The 18029-nt window shown below is 44.9% G+C and overlaps 1 protein-coding gene across 1 annotated transcript in view; it reads right to left on the bottom strand.

The window, feature by feature from the left end:
* Positions 1 to 1932: 1932 nt before the first annotated feature.
* Positions 1933 to 18029, bottom strand: part of LOC126336066 (tryptase gamma-like) — a 103198-nt gene continuing 87101 nt past the window's right edge. The window contains exon 5 of the mRNA XM_049999547.1: positions 1933 to 2184. Coding sequence (XP_049855504.1) covers positions 1933 to 2184 — 252 coding nt within the window. The remainder of the gene's footprint in view (positions 2185 to 18029) is intronic.

Genomic DNA, 18029 nt, shown 5'->3' with positions numbered 1-18029 from the left:
TCGCTGAAGACGACACGTCTCCATTCGTCCCTCCATTCACGCCTGTCGCGACACCACTGGAGGCGGGCTGCACGATGTTGGGGCGTGAGCGGAAGACGGCCTAACGGTGTGCGGGACCGTAGCCCAGCTTCATGGAGACGGTTGCGAATGGTCCTCTCCGATACCCCAGGAGCAACAGTGTCCCTAATTTGCTGGGAAGTGGCGGTGCGGTTACCTACGGCATTGCGTAGGATCCTACGGTCTTGGCGTGCATCCGTGCGTCGCTGCGGTCCGGTCCCAGGTCGACGGGCACGTGCACCCTCCGCCGACCACTGGCGACAATATCGATGTACTGTGGAGGCCTCACGCCCCACGTGTTGAGCAATTCCGCGGTACGTCCACCCGCCCTCGCTCAAAGTCCGTCAACTGCACATACGGTTCACGTCCACGCTGTGGCGGCATGCTACCAGTGTTAAAGACTGCGATGGTGCTCCGTATGCCACGGCAAACTGGCTGACACTGACGGCGGCGGTGCACAAATGCTGCGCAGCTAGCGCCATTCGACGGCCAACACCGCGGTTCCTTGTGTGTCCGCTGTGCCGTGCGTGTGATCATTGCTTGTACAGCCCTCTCGCTGTGTCCGGAGCAAGTATGGTGGGTCTGACACACCGGTGTCAATGTGTTCTTTTTTCCATTTCCAGGAGTGTAGTTCCTGTCTGGTTGCTAGAGGAGCATTTTCATGTTTTAATGACTTTTCTTACATCAGAATAAAACAGTGTTTGTTGCGGAATTATTTAACATCAGTGGCGCATTTCACCCTTTTGGAGCATCATCGGATAGTGGAAAAGTAGCTGGACATAAAACCCATTCATCATAAAGCCACATAAAATTGAAAATGGACATAATAATAACTGGATATGTAATCCATCCGTGTTGAAAACGTATAAAGTACAAGATGGACCTTGATCACACGAGCTGACTCCGTCACAGTAGTACAAAATACTGGCACCCTTCCAAAATAAACGTGGTATGAGCCGCACGGAGCATCGGTACATTGTCCTTATGATGTGCACCCTAATACTTTATGACGGCTGGATTTCATATTCAGCTACTTTTTCATAACCTGATGATGCCCCAAAAGGGCGAAACGCGTTATTGATGTTAAATAATTTCGCGACCGAGGCGGTTTTTATTGTGAGCGTCCTGTCACGATGCAATGGAATAATTTTTGCTTTTCTCACAGTTTTACAATGCACTTTGTAATATAGTCTAGACCTTGATGTTACATAACGTCCACTGTTGATCCCGCACGATACCCTCTTAGCATAAAAACGTGATTTCTTCTAACTACCACTTCTTGATGAAACGGTAGTTCCTCAAATATCTGTCGATGTCGTCCGACAAAAATTCGTTGAAACTGACGGATGTAGACGATACGCCATAGAGTTGTCTTATGATGACGGAAGCCTTTCGCGATTCCTTTTGTGTTGGTCACAGCAAACATATACAACGTCTTAATGTTGTGTTTTCGTGCGTTCAGCCGAATTTTTACCTCCATTTTACGCAAAATACTTCGACGACCGACCCAACTGTCTCCTTCAAGTGCTACGAACCGTGTTGGATTGCAACCAGACTGAAGTATTGTTGGTATCGCACTTTTATTTATAACCGAGTCCGACTTCCGGGGTCCGCTATGCCCTTTTGGGTCGGTCATCGAAACAATAGGCGTTAAATGGAATTAACAACTCGTCTGTATATTCAAATTCCCAATACTAATCAACGGCGCAAAAATAGCTTGAGAAATGATTTAAACACTCCGATTCCCAAACAAATGTTGCTCTCCATCTTTCTCGTAAAGCGAGTTGCATGAAATAAAGAATGAGAGCACAATTTTCTTCCTTGGCTGAATGTCACAATGAATAAGTATCTGAAAAGAGGTGGTCATTTTTATGTTTAATAATCTATACAGAGTAATCGGTAGAGCAGGAGGACAGATACAAGACATTCGTAGAAGCTGGCAAAGTGGGGAGCTGCGGCCGGCAGCCAGCAGAAGACGGCGGCGGTGACGCCTGCTGAGCCAGAAGTGGCGTTGCGCGACACGTCGGCCATAGTCTCGCGCAACCACTGCAGATTGGTGTCCACACGGGCGTACACACCCGGGTGGGCCGGGCCTGCGCAGCCGCGGCCCCACGAAACCACGCCAACCTGCGCAGCGGACCATGCCTCTAGATGTCCTACGTTCAAAGACAAATCACGCACTAGATGTATCGGTGTATAGTCATAACAGTTACTGTGGTTCACGCTACCTTTCGGTAACTGGTACTATTTGTTGATTTATGTCAGTCTTGAATTTCACGAATTCCCAACCTGTATCTACATCTACACAGACGCTCCACAGTCCATCGTATGGTGCGTGGTGGAGGGTACCGTACACCGTCACTAGTTTTTCCCACCCCTGTCCAACTCCCAAATAGAGCGAGGGGAAAACGACTGTCTGTATGCCTCTACAGGGTGTTACAAAAAGATACGGCCAAACTTTCAGGAAAGTTATGTGGACACGTGTCAGGAAAGGCTTACTTTCCATGTTAGAGCTCATTTTATTACTTCTCTTCAAATCACATTAATCATGGAATGGAAACACACAGCAACAGAACGTACCAGCGTGACTTCACTTTGTTACAGGGAATGTTGAAAATGTCCTTCGTTAGTGAGGATACACTCATCCACACTCCGTCGCACGGAATCCCTGATGCGCTGATGCAGCCCTGGAGAATGGCGTATTGTATCACAGCCGTCTACAATGCGAGCACGAATAGTCTCTATATTTGGTACCGGGGTTGCGTAGTCAAGAGCTTTCAAATGCCCCCATAAATGAAAGTCAAGAGGGTTGAGGTCAGGAGAGCGTGGAGGCCATGGAATTGGTCCGCCTCTACAAACCCATCGGTCACCGAATCTGTTGTTGAGAAGCGTTCGAACACTTCGACTGAAATGTGCACGAGCTCCATCGTGCATGAACCACATGTTGTGTCGTACTGGTAAAGGCACATGTTCTAGCAGCACAGGTAGAGTATCCCGTATGAAATCATGATAACGGGCTCCATTGAGCGTAGGTGGAAGAACATGGGGCCCAATCATGACACCACCAACAATGCCTGCCCAAACATTTTCAGAAAATCAGTGTTGATGACGTGATTGCACAATTGCGTGCGGATTCTCGTCAGTCCACACATGTTGATTGTGAAAATTTACAACTTGATCACGTTGGAATGAAGCTCCATCCGTAAGGAGAACATTTGCACTGAAATGAGGATTGACACATTGTTGGAACCATTCGCAGAAGTGTACCCATGGAGGCCAATCAGCTGCTGATAGTGCATGCACACGCTGTACATGGTACGGAAACAACTGGTTCCAACAGTGACGTGGTCAACGTTACCTTGTACAGCAGCAACATCTCTGACGCTGACATTAGAGTTATCGTCAACTGCACGAAGAATTGCCTCATCCATTGCAGGTGTCCTCGTCGTTCTAGGTCTTCCCCAGTCGCGAGTCATAGGCTGGAATGTTCCGTGCTCCCTAAGACGCCGATCAATTGCTTCGAACGTCTTCCTGTCGGGACACCTTCGTTCTGGAAATCTTTCTCGATACAAACGTACCGCGCCACGGCTATTGCCCCGTGCTAATCCATACATCAAATGGGCATCTGCCAACTCCGCATTTGTAAACATTGCACTGACTGCAAAACCACGTTCGTGATGAACACTAACCTGTTGATGCTACGTACTTATGTGCTTCATGTAAGTACTATAGAGCAATGAGTCGCATTTCGACACAAGCACCGAAGTCAACATTACCTTCCTTCAATCGGGCCAACTGGCGGTGAATCAAGGAAGTACAGTACATACTGACGAAACTAAAATGAGCTCTAACATGGAAATTAAGCATTTCTGGACACATGTCCACATAACATCTTTTCTTTATTTGTGTTTGAGGAATGTTTCCTGAAAGTTTGGCCCTAAGGTTATGTAACACCCTGTATACATCTACACAGATGCTCCACAGACCACCGCATGGTGCGTGGTGGAGGGTACCGTGCACCGTCACTAGTTATTCCCACTCCTGTCCCACTCCCAAATAGAACGAGGGGAGAACGACTGTCTGTATGCCTCCATATGATCCTAATTTGTCGTGTCTTATCTTCGCGGTCCTTACGCGCAATATATTTTGTCGACAGTAAAATCGTTCGGCTGTCAGCTTCAAATGCGGAATCTCTAAATTTTCTCGATAGCGTTCCTCGGAAAGAACTTGCCTTTCCTCCAGGAACTCCCATTTGAGTTCCCGAAGCATCTCCGTTTGAACTTACTGGTAGCAAATCTAGTAGCTTGCCTCCGATCTGCCTCGATGTCCTCCCTCAATCCGACCTGGTACGGATCCTAAACACTCGAGCAATAACTCAATAATAGGCCGCACCAGTTTCCCCAAAGCGCTCTCCTTTACGTGTGAACCACACCTTCCTAAAATTCTCCCAATAAACCAAAGTCATCCATTTCCCTTCCCTACCACGGAATGAGAGCAGCGGAGTGTGCGGTGATATGAAACTTCCTGGCAGACTAAAACTGTGTGCTGGACCGAGATTCGAAATCGGGGCCTGTTCGAGTCTCGGTCCGGCATACATTTTTAATCTGCCAGGAAGTTTCCCTATCACAATACTCCCATGTTCGTTCCATTTCATATCACTTTTCAGCGTTACGTCCAGATATTCAAACGACTGTGTCGAACACACGCTAGTAATACTGTATTCGAGCACTAAAGTTTTGTTCTACCTACGCATCCGCATTACCCTACGTCTTTCCACATTACGGCTAGCTGACATTCATCACAACAACTAGAAATTTTGTGTAAGTCGTCTTGTATGTTCCTACATTCACTAAACGTCGACACGCTACCGTACACCACAGCACCATCAGCAAACAACCGCAGATTGCTGCCCATCGGGTCCTCCGAATCCATTTAGTATATAGAGAATAACATCGGCCGTATCACACGTCTCTGAGGCACTCCTGACGATACCCTCGTCTCTGATGAACACTCCCCATGGGGGACCACACACTGAGTTCTATTACTTAAGAAGTCTTCGAGCCACTCACATATCTATGACTTATTCCATATGCTCGTACCTTCGTTTACATCCTGCAAAAGCGATCATATGACGCCAGTGCTGAGGCAACCGTTCGAGTTGTACTCTAATTCGTTACCATCTCGCATTTACAAAATGGCAGTGGATGCACAACTCAACAGCAACGAGCGGTGGTATATCTGGCATGGAGTGTTGCACTTCGAATAGAAAATCTGACAGTGAGAAAATAAATAAAAGTACATTATCAGACCCTTAAATAAGTTTTCACGATAACTTCTTAAATGCTCATATTCACCAATATACTTACTGTCTTCTGCGCTATAACAAACGCTGTTTTAAAATTAGAATCAAGAGACGAAAGATAATTACGCATCCCCTAAAACATTGTCATTACATCGTACCTAGCTCTTTTATGCTTGAAAATGGCTTAATATCGAAACTGCAATCGCAACACAAAATTGTAAAAGCTGATAGAAAGATGAAATCCTTTAAAAACTCACAGAAGCTGTAGACCCATGGAAATGAAATGAAGTCCCCTGCTTCTCGACAGAGCGTATGGGAACGACGCGGGAGACACACAACGCTGTACTAGGCAACGTCCTAATGGTGGTCGCTTACCGTTGCCTTCGAAAAACATCCCCCCCCCCCCCCCCCCCGAGAATCGAAACCGGGACCCCGTACTCGGGAAGCGAAAACCACAACAGCGAGACCACGAGCTGCGAACAGAAGGCCCATATTACAAGGAAATAATACCCAGCTCTTTCATCAAGGCATCCACGGATTTTCATGTTTCTACCGCACAGACTTCATTTATCAAAAAGTGGGAAATACACTCCCGGAAATTGAAATAAGAACACCGTGAATTCATTGTCCCAGGAAGGGGAAACTTCATTGTCACATTCCTGGGGTCAGATACATCACATGATCACACTGACAGCACCACAGGCACATAGACACAGGCAACAGAGCATGCACAATGTCGGCACTAGTACAGTGTATATCCACCTTTCGCAGCAATGCAGGCTGCTATTCTCCCATGGAGACGATCGTAGAGATGCTGGATGTAGTCCTGTGGAACGGCTTGCCATGCCATTTCCACCTGGCGCCTCAGTTGGACCAGCGTTCGTGCTGGACGTGCAGACCGCGTGAGACGACGCTTCATCCAGTCCCAAACTGCTCAATGGGGGACAGATGCGGAGATCTTGCTGGCCAGGGTAGTTGACTTACACCTTCTAGAGCACGTTGGGTGGCACGGGATACATGCGGACGTGCATTGTCCTGTTGGAACAGCAAGTTACCTTGCCGGTCTAGGAATGGTAGAACGATGGGTTCCATGATGGTTTGGATGTACCGTGCACTATTCAGTGTCCCCTCGACGATCACCAGAAGTGTACGGCCAGTGTAGGAGATCGCTCCCCACACCATGATGCCGGGTGTTGGCCCTGTGTGCCTCGGTCGTATGCAGTCCTGATTGTGGAGCTCACCTGCACGGCGCCAAACACGCATACGACCATCATTGGCACCAAGGCAGAAGCGACTCTCATCGCTGAAAACGACACGTCTCCATTCGTCCCTCCATTCACGCCTGTCGCGACACCACTGGAGGCAGGCTGCACGATGTTGGGGCGTCAGCGGAAGACGGCCTAACGGTGTGCGGGACCGTAGCCCAGCTTCATGGAGACGGTTACGAATGGTGCTCGCCGATACCCCAGGAGCAACAGTGTCCTTAATTTGTTGGGAAGTGGCGGTGCGGTCCCCTACGGCACTGCGTAGGATCCTACGGTCTTGGCGTGCATCCGTGCGTCGCTGTGGTCCGGTCTCAGGTCGACGGGCACGTGCACCTTCCGCCGACCACTGGCGACAATATCGATTTACTGTGGAGACCTCACGCCCCACGTGTTGAGCAATTCGGCGGTACGTCCACCCGGCCTCCCGCATGCCCACTATACGCCCTCGCTCAAAGTCCGTCAACTGCACATACGGTTCACGTCCACGCTGTCGCGGCATGCTACCAGTGTTAAAGACTGCGATGGAGCTCCGTGTGCCACGGCAAACTGGCTGACAGTGACGGCGGCGGTGCACAAATACTGCGCAGCTAGCGCCATTCGACGGCCAACACCGCGGTTCCTGGTGTGTCCGCCGTGCCGTGCGTGTGATCATTGCTTGTACAGCCCTCTCGCAGTGTGCGGAGCAAGTATGGTGGGTCTGACACACCGGTGTCAATGTGTTCTTTTTTTCCATTTCCAGGAGTGTGTTTCGACAGCTCACTCGTCCGTAATCGCCTCATTACGGCAGCAATTAGGATTGAACACTTGGACAACTGGAGAGGAAGCAGACGAAATAACTGAGACTCTCTTTAACACTTAATTTTCCAAATATCCTCGGAAATCAACAGTGACTTGTTGCCGGTGTGTTCATTCAAGCTGCCTATGTTATTGGCGGTCGTGTTTGATTTCTTCGACCATAGATATGTTATACACATCGGTAGCATGAGACAAAAATTAATATAAAAGGGTACGAAATTTGGTGTTACTGGCGTCACTCGCGCTGGGTGTCGTAATGCTACTTTTATATGTCATAATGTTCTTGAGAACGGCACGAACAACACTGTAACAATCGAAATAACGCATTAATTCCATGGTAGTATGAACGCCGTGGAAGAAAGAGCTGCAGTTTTAGTTCTTACTTATGTCGAGCAAGATACTGAAAACTTTCTATTACGAAAACTGTGAATTCTCAAAAATACATTATGTAGGGAGATTGCGCTTTTGCTTGGTCACTTCTACTGGTGTACTGAGCATGCTACCATAACCCTCTGTCTCTTCGACTACAATATATTAATGCTGGAATGTGGGCCTTTTTATTCTTTACCGAACTCTCACTAATTTATAGCAACGATTTTCCGTGAGCCTACTAAACTGCAGGTTTAATCTGTCGAGAGTGACGGGGTGATTACTGATGAACATCTGGAACATGTCATACCACATGAGTATTTAGCGGTGAAACTGAGAAGCGATATGAAACGGATCAAATAAAATTAGTATTAGCAAAGAAGATTGGAAGATTAGGCTGGTTGCTGGTAGAGCTGTGGGAAAATTCGGCGATATTGAAAGGAAATCACATACAACACGTTAGTGCGACCCGTTCTGGAATATTGTTCCCATGTTTGGATTTCTTATCAAGTAGGCTTGGCAGCAGACGACGTACGAATTCAGAGACGAGTAACGGGTCAGTAAGACGCGTACGAAAGGTAACAAAAATGTTCGGAGAACTTAGATGAGAGTGCTTTGGAAGAAAGACGGTGTAATTGTTGTTGAACGCTGTTGGATAAGTATAGAGAATTAGTATTCTAAGATGGCTGTGCGACCACTATGCTGCCACCAAGGTTCGCCTCCTATTAGGATCATGACCGAGGCGCGTACAGAAACTTTAAAACAGTCATTTTCCAACGCGCCCAATACGCCGAAAGGAAAAGGAAGCAAAACAGATAATACTGATGCGATGTCCCCCCCGCCATTCATTGCAGTGTGGCTTGTATGGCCGTAGAAGTAGATATACTTGGACTAAAGCGGTATACCTTTTTTTCTGTTGCCACTCTCTTCTCGAGAAATTATGCCTTTCCTTTGTTGAGGTAGTGGTTTTGGTTTTTCTTGCAATCAAGATGGGTGCGACCCTACACAGAAGAGTGCCGAAATACTGCAGTCACTCTTTTCTCTGCCGTTTGCTTGTAAAGCCATTAACGATAAACAGGAAGGAACCGATGCAGTGCGCTGACTGTGGAAGTCCCTGCACAAACTAAGCATGCTAGCAGCAAACGTATCCCTCATGCGTTCCCAAGTCCCTCAAGGACGCCTACTACCCTTGCTGTGTAGAGTAATCATAACACTAGCCCACTATTTGCCCGCGAACAAAGGACACCCGTTAGTACATGCATTAGCTTTCTGTACCTCAATTGGTAAAAATGGAACTCATATGGCATTACTTTGTTGTTCATCTGCCTCTCTGTCCGACTGTTAAAGACCCCTTTTCCTCAGGAATGGGTAGACGTATCAAGCTGAAATTTATGGCATGTACTAAGGTATACGGTTCCTGGCCTATGTCAAAAAGGAAAGCTACTATGTCAGTGTAGTCAAAAGATACAGCCATTTACGTCAGATATTTCGATACTCGCAACCTCGCTTATGAAAACCTGAAGGGTACTAACTGTTGACCTAGATTCACAAAATATGTCAAGAAGCAATATTTCACAATACAAGTAATGGAAAAAATTGTTAACCTGCCATTCTGTCACATAAAATTTATTTTAGCCATTTTTTTGTCCCTCCATTAAGACCCCCTTTTCGCGGGAACGGGTACAAATATTAAGTTGCAGGTGCCCTTTCCTACTTTGGATAATTGGGCTAGGTTATGGACGTGCAAGTCGCCGAATAGAAATCTTGGCCTAGGCCACTGAGTCACAAGAAATTATTATTATTGTGTACATGCATAATTAAGTACGAACTGAACCCTTAGAGCGCGAGTCCTACCAGCCCTCTTTTTCTACTGTAGTACGCTGGAAAAAAGTGTGAAATTTGTAGGTGCTTTCCTAGAAATGGGACCTTCTCAAACTCCGTGAGTGACGTCACAGACAGCGGTGGGACACCAGACTGGCTGTTGCGCACCAACGGCCTGAAAACCAGGAGTGTATGTCTGGGGTGCCATTCATTTCATTGGAGCATCTCTTTGGTTGTTATACGTGACGGTCTTATAGTATAGGATATTTCTACGATATTCTGCGCCACCTTTTGATGATTTTCATGCCAAGCTACCATGGACTTACATTTCAAAAAAATAATGCCCACTCGCACACGGCGACAGTTTTTACTGCTTGTCTTCGTGTTTGCCAAATCTCACCTTGGCCAGCGAGGTCGGCGGATCTCTCCCAGTTGAGAACGTTTGGAGTGCTATAGGCAGAGCTCTCCTACCATCTCAGGATTTTGACGATTTAATGAGCCAGTTGGACATAATTTGGCAAGATATTCCTCAGATCGACATTCCATAACTCTATTATTGAGTCCTAAGTTGAACAACTGCTTGCATAAGGACCAGAAGTGGACCAGTGAGTTATTGGCTTTCTCAGTTTGTGATGCTTTTCTCTAGAATAAATGATCCAGCTTTTCTGACATTGTAATCATTTGTTTGTACATCTACATCACATCTACCAATTCGTATTGTTCCTTCATGGTCCGTCTTTTTTTCTCTTTTTTTAAAGTGTGTTAGGTCCAATGACAACACTGGTTAGTAGCGTTCATATTGGCGCACCCTCACTATTTTTTCGGCGGTACTGTGAAAAATGGCAGCACAGTCACAGTAGTTGGATTAGCAATAAGCAGTTGGCAAGGGCCAATTGTCGGCATGCCTGTTGCATCAAAAGAGCTATTGACGCATTGTCAGGTAAGCCAAGCCAAACACCGCAATACTGACAATGAAGCGCAAAGATGGGGCTTTTGCAGGGTGAATAATGCTGGAAGTGGTACATTGGCAGAACAAATAATGCTCTAACCAGTATAAACATCTCTCTGTTCTGACAGACGTATTCACAGCCCGGCAACTCCTCCTACTACGACGAAAGGACTACGCCAGTGGCCGGAGCAAAACAGGTCAGCAAGAAGCCACTACGAGTTTGGTCCTCCGCCAATGCCGGACTATCTTCTGGAGTTATGTCCTCCTCCCTCGACTCGGTGCCTTTCTAGTGATGAGCCGCTTTCAAGTTCACCTCAGCAACGGGCGACTGACTCCTGCTCTGAGTCGCACCAGGTAGCGACCATCGCAGTGCAGCTACTGGCCTTCCTACGCCGGTTCGGGAGTCCTGCCACCACACGCTTCTATCCTGGGGGCGGGCTCCATCCATAGAGACTACCATCCCCTGTAAGAATTTCGACAGTATTCTGGGGCACTGGCGGCAACAGCGAGCAGCAGCTCCGCGCCCAACTAGGGCTCGTCCCTTTGAGTGGTCTCTCGACATCATTGTTCCTGGACGCCAACATTACCACCGGCCTCCTGGTCACCGCAGTGCCCTGCCGGTTATCTACGCCATTCGCTGAGGGAGGGGCCGCCGCGTCGCAGCACTGCAAGTCCAGTAGTGTGATTCCCAAAAGTGTCCAACTCTCTGATGTTGCTTCCACGATGTGGCGACGGCCAGCAGCCTCGCCACGATCTACTGCTGCAGCCCAATCCTGCACAGTAGTGACACTCCACCCCACGCCACTACAGCATATGTGATTCGTATTCCTTGTTGAAACCTGACGGGATCCATCCTGACTGCAACCGTTCACCATTTATTATAATTTTTTAACAAAGACTGGAAAATAGCAACGACGTTTAAATTTCAACAAATCGAAGATTCTCCGCTGTAGAAGCTATGAGCTATTCATTTACATTAGCTTACCGTGATCAGTTTACAACTGTCAGGCTCTATTTTATATATGGGCAGTAATTTTCACAGACAATGATTTTTATATTACTGTTACTTCAACAATTATAATAATTACACCTGGCAAAAGTTAGTCCCCACCTATGGAAATGACGTTGATGCCTTGTAACAATTTGTTCAAATGGCTCTGAGCACTAAGGAACTTAACATCTGAGGTCATCAGTCCCCTAGAACTACTTAAACCTAACTAACCTAAGGACACCACACACATCCATGCCCGAGGCAGGATTCGAACCTGCTACACAAGCAGTTGCGCGGTTCCGGACTGAAGCACCTAGAACCGCTCGGCCACCACGGCCGGCTAGCATTAACAATGGCGACAAGTCGACGAAAACGAGAGTCTGCGAGTTTGTTTAGATGTACTGTACCCAGCTGAAACCACTCATTATTGATTAGATCACATACAGCTGCGAAATTAAGCGATTTTGATTTCGATGTGAAACACACTGTTCCAAAACGGCCCAATGTTTTGTATGTGACTGAGTTTAGTTCTTGCCAGGCAGGCTGACATGTGTAAGTAGGCTGTTTAGGTTTTCTTATTGGTAACGCCACGTAGCGCTCTGTATGAAAAATCACTGGCTGTGCTGTGCTGTGCTATATACATTATGACTTTTGAACACTATTGAGGTAAATACATTGTTTGTTCTCTATTAAAATCTTTCATTTGCTAACTATCCCTATCAGTAGTTAGTGCCTTCCGTAGTTTGAATCTTTTATTTAGCTGGCAGTAGTGGCTCTCGCTGTATTGCGGTAGTTCGAGTAACGAAGATTTTTGGGAGGTAAGTGATTTGTGAAAAGTATAGGTTAATGTTAGTCAGGGCCATTCTTTAGTAGGGATTTTTGAAAGTCAGATTGCGTTGCGCTAAAAATGTTGTGTGTCAATTTAAGCACAGTCATCTATAATTTTCCAAAGGGGACGTTTCATATGTCGAACCTTAGCCGAGGATACCTCACTGGAACCTTCTGATTGTTTTGTTGTGGCATGCATGTAGATTTGCACAAAGTATTTCGCAGCTGCGCTTGCAGTTAACTAGATATTATTTTCAGAGCTATGTTAATGTGTTCTCTTATTTTTGCTCTTCAAATTGTGCTTTTCTGTGTTGTCGTGTGAAATATCGTGACAATTATGGCGTGTGAAAAACGTAATACTAGGCTCCAAAGTAAACTGAGAAATGACAGTGAAGACGAAAGCTGTGTGTTAGCGCCACCGTGTAATGAATTAACTAATGTTCAACATAGTAATTTGCTAATTGTGCATAGGGAAATGGAGCGGGCTGCAAATAATGGTGTAGACAGTGAAACAATTAGTGAACAGGGAAGCATTATCGATCGATCGGTCGGCAACAGCTCGCCTCAGGAATCCGAAATGACAGGACACAATCTTGCAAATACTGTACATTCAGGTTTTGCGTCCTCACCGTTTTCTCAAATAAGTCAAGACACATTTTCTGCTTGTCAAAATGTGAATGTTGACAGTGCAAATGCACTGCCGAAAAGCATAGAGCAACAGATTCCAAACACTAATACATTATTATTGCAATTAATGCAACAAATGAAACAAAATCAGAGACAAACACAGCAAAAGCTTCAAAGGTTAGACACAATGGAACAAAATCAGAGACAAACACAACAAAAGCTTCATACGTTATACACAATGGAAAAAAATCTTCGGAAGTTAGACACCACACTTGAACAAACACGTGAAGATTCAACTACTGAGTTACATAACATTGAATCGAAATGTCAAAAAATCTGTAATGACGTAAAAACACAAATTTGTGAGCATTTTCAACCTATTTTTTCGCGGCATGAAAATGCATTACAGAATCACGAACCAGCCATAAAAGAACTGAAAACTATTGTTCGTGAAAATCACGACACCTTGCAAGCTAAAATGGACTCAGTTGCATCATCCGATTCTGTTACGCAACTTGCAAGAACTCAGGAAAACTTAGAGGACACAGTAGATTCGATTTCAACACAAATTGCCACTCTGAAACTTGGTTCAGAAAAACACACTGAGGAAATGTGTTCACTATCGGAGAAAGTAGCCGAACTTTCGGATGAGTTCACTAACTTATCTACAAAGGTAGATGATGATCTGAATGACACAAGACCCGTAGCCTTCACTGACACAGAAGAGTATGAACAAATTAGAAAATTCAAACAAAATCAAAACCAAATCAATACACAGTACAAAAGAGAAATCCGGAAAGTACAAGATCAGTTGACGCAGGTAATACTAAAATTACATATTTCAGAGGACACTCGGGCTCCAACACGGGAAGAGGGACTTAGAAATACGGAAAAGCCTCAAAATAATAACACAGGGTATTTCGGAAATTATGAAAGAAATTGGCAAGGTGCACAGAATTTTGAGATGGAACCGCCGACACGACGTAACAATGACCGATATGCGACTCGCCGACACGATGATTTTGACTATAAGCTGTTCATTAATACACGTAAATTCAAAACATTTTAGAATTCTGACAACAACATTCATCCACAAGCATGGCTTCATCAATTCTCTCATTGTTTTCTTCCCAACTGGTCATTAGAACAGAGATTAGAATTTATGTGTGGCTACTTAGAGAATGAACCAGCTGTAAGAATGCGATCGGTCATTCACGACTGCCACAGTGAAGAAGAATTTTACGATGCCTTCCTCTCAGCATATTGGTCTCAAGCCACACAAGACCAAGTAAAACATGGCATCAAAATGATGAAACATTTCGAATAATCTGAATTTTCCAGTCTTGTGAAATATTTTGAAGACATGTTGCACAAGAATCAGTAACTGTCAAACCCAAACAGCCCCTCAGAACTCATCCGCATTTGCTTAATCAAATTACCTGAACATTTACGGCATATTATTTTGGCAGGACGTTGCAAAGACGACATTGAACCTTTTCAGGGACTCTTACAAGAATTAGAAATTGACACTGACAATCGCGGAACGCGAAAACAAGAGCAAAACAATTACAGGTCACATCTGTCACAATTCCTCGATGACAGAAATAATAACTGGACACGACAACGCTTTTCTTACAACGCAAATCGTGACCAAAACAGACACCACCCGTATGACAACCGTTGGCAGAATAATAATTACAGAGAAAGATTGCATTTCCGTAGTAATGAATATGACAGAAAAAATCATAGAAACAGACAATATGGCAACCAGAACAATTATTATCAACGCAGACAGAATAACTTCAGGCGCAAACAGTTCAGCGCGCAATTACGATTCACGGAGAAATTCTCCACTACGTGACCGACAAGAAAGAAACTATGGAATCTACCAACATGACGATAGACGATATGATCGTAACGACAGACCTGAATTGCATCAGAACTGGCGGGATTCAAACAGGGCAGGGCCCTCTCGACAAGGTGAATTTATAGAAGTTAGTTCTCCAAATCCTCATAACGACGCGCGCCAACAAAGAGACAGACAATGACTCCCACTGCAGGCAGTCGCGTGCGCCGGCTGGCACAGAGAAAAATAACATAGACGCTAACCTTGAGAAAAATTTTAGCATTCTTTACCGACTTATACCGCATGATAATTGCGTTCAAGTTTATTTGCTGCGTACTGAGGAAAGGTAAAGGATTACACAACGTTTCACATGTAAAACCGTTTATTGAAAGATAATCTGCTTTTTAACTTTGCCTTTGCCATAAAACTTTTCACTTCACATTTCTAGTATGCTTTGTCAGACTTAAGAAATTGTTAACATGCAACAATGTTTGAAGTTAAATATCCAGTCTAGAACCTAGGGAACATTTTTAAACAAAAATTACGAATGCGTTATTATAGTGAGCAGACGACACAGTGTTGTGTTTGTAGATTCTTGCTTGTTAGTTACACGATTACGTAACGACTATCAGGCTTACATACTTAGAACATATACTGGTACTGCTAACGAGATTTTAATGCAACATTTTGGTTTACTTGACAACACATTCTGGATTTAAAGTGTTTTATGTGAGATTACAGATGACTTAGAACTTGGTTTGTTTGACAGCTACACGATTATATCACGTCGCTACTACTGAGTGACAATTTAAAATGTTGCTTTTGCGGTGTATCTGTTTTATATCTGCACAGTTTTTCTGAATTCTTCTGGCAAGTAGAATACGTTTTAGTAGTAACTTTTGTGGTATAGCTACAAGGAGACAGCCTTTTCCGTAGCACAACAATACGTTACAGCACAGCCAGTGATTTTTCATACAGAGCGCTACGTGGCGTTACCAATAAGAAAACCTAAACAGCCTACTTACACATGGAGCAGGGTTCATAACTCTTTTCAAACAAGGAACACGTCCGCGCATCTTTGTGGACATGGCTATTGTCATCTTGAAAGCTAGAAGTGTCCACAATGTATTTCTAACGAAGATGAAGGGAAACTAGAGGTTAGCGAGAATGTGGAAATAACTATCTTCATTTATTTGCGCCAGTACCCTGCTGAATGGGCGCTAGTCATGGTACATCCTTAAAAGACTACGTACACACACACACACACACACACACACACACACACACACACACACACACAAAGACAGAGCGAGTTATACAGGGTGGACCATTGATCGTGACCGGGCAAAATATATCATGAAATAAGCGTTAGACGAAAACACTACAAAGAACGAAACTTGTCTAGCTTCAAGGGGGAAACCAGATGGCGTTAGGGTTGGCCCGCTAGATGGCGCCGTCATGGGTCAAACGGACATCAACTGCGTTTTTTAAAAATAGGAACACCCATTTTTATAACATATTCGTGTAGTACGCAATGAAATATGAATGTTTTAGTTGGACCACTTTTTTTGCTTTGTGATAGATGGCGCTGTAATATTCACAAACGTATAAGTACGTAGGGTCACGTAACATTCTGTCAGTGTGGACGGTATTTGCTTCGTGATACATTATCCGTGTTAAAATTGACGGTTTACCAATTGTGGAAACGGTCGACATCGTGTTGATGTATGGCTATTTTGATCAAAATGCCCAACGGGCGTGTGCTATGTATGCTGCTCGTTATCCTGGATGGCATCATTCAAATGTACGAAGCGTTCGCCGGATAGTTACGTTATTTAAGGAAACAGGAAGTGTTCAGCCACATGTGAAACGTCAACCACGACCTACAACAAATGATGATGCCCAAGTAGGTATTTTAGCTTCTGTCGCGGCTAATCCGCACATCAGTAGCAGACAAATTACGCGAGTATCGGGAATCTCAAAAACGTCGGTGTTGAGAATGCTACATTAACATCGATTGCATCCGTACCATATTTCTATGCACCAGGAATTGCATGGCGACGACTTTGAACGTCGTGTACAATTCTGCAACTGCCCACAAGAGAAATTACGGGACAATGACAGATTTTTTGCACGCGTTCTATTTAGCGAAGAAGCGTCATTCACCAACAGCGGTAACGTAAACCGAGATAATATGCACTATTGGGCAACGGAAAATCCACGATGGCTGCGACAAGTGGAACATTAGCGACCTTGGCGGGTTAATGTATCGTGCGGAATTAAGGGAGGATGGATAATTTGCCATCATTTTATCGATGGCAATCTAAATGTTGCAATGTATGCTGATTTCCTAAGTAATGTTACTACAAGATGTTTCAATGCGTGATAGAATGATGATGTACTTCCAACACGATGGATGTACGGCACATAGCTTGCGTGCGGTTGAAGCGGTATTGAATAGCATATTTCATGACAGGTGGATTGGTCGTTGAAGCATGGCCCCCACGTGCACCGGATCTGACGTCCCCGTATTTCTTTCTGTGGGGAAAGTTGAAGGATATTTGCTATCGTGATCCACCGATCACGCCTAACAACACGCGTCATCGCATTGTCAATGCATGTGCGAACATTATGGAAGGCGAACTACAAGCTGTTGAGAGGAATACCGTTACACGAATTGCCAAATGCATTGAAGTTGACTGACATTATTTTGAGCATTTGTTGCATTAATGCGGTAATTACAGGTAATCACGCTGAAACAGCATGCGTTCTCAGAAATGATAAGTTCACAGAAGCACATGTATCACACTGAAACAACAGAAATAAAATGTTCAAACGTACCTGCGTTTTGCATTTTAATTTAAAAAACCTACCTGTTACCAACTGTTCGTCAAAAATTGTGAGCCATATGTTTGTGACTATTACAGCGCCATCTATCACAAAGCGAAAAAAGTGGTCCAACCGAAATATTCATATTTCATTACGTACTACACGATTATGTAATATAAATGGATGTTCCTGTTTTAAAAAAAAAAACGAAGTTGATATCCGTTTGACCTATGGCAGCGCCATCTAGCCGGCCAAACATAGCCCCATCTGGTTTCCCCCTTCAAGCTAGACAAGTTTCGTTCTTCGTAGTGTTTTCGTTTGACGCTTATTTCGTGGGATATTTGTCCCGG

The sequence above is a fragment of the Schistocerca gregaria genome, chromosome 2 (genome assembly GCF_023897955.1).
Source record: "Schistocerca gregaria isolate iqSchGreg1 chromosome 2, iqSchGreg1.2, whole genome shotgun sequence".
Classification (NCBI taxonomy): domain Eukaryota; kingdom Metazoa; phylum Arthropoda; class Insecta; order Orthoptera; family Acrididae; genus Schistocerca; species Schistocerca gregaria.
The sequence above is the reverse complement of the archived record's forward strand: the minus strand, read 5'-3'. Positions and strand labels throughout refer to the sequence as shown.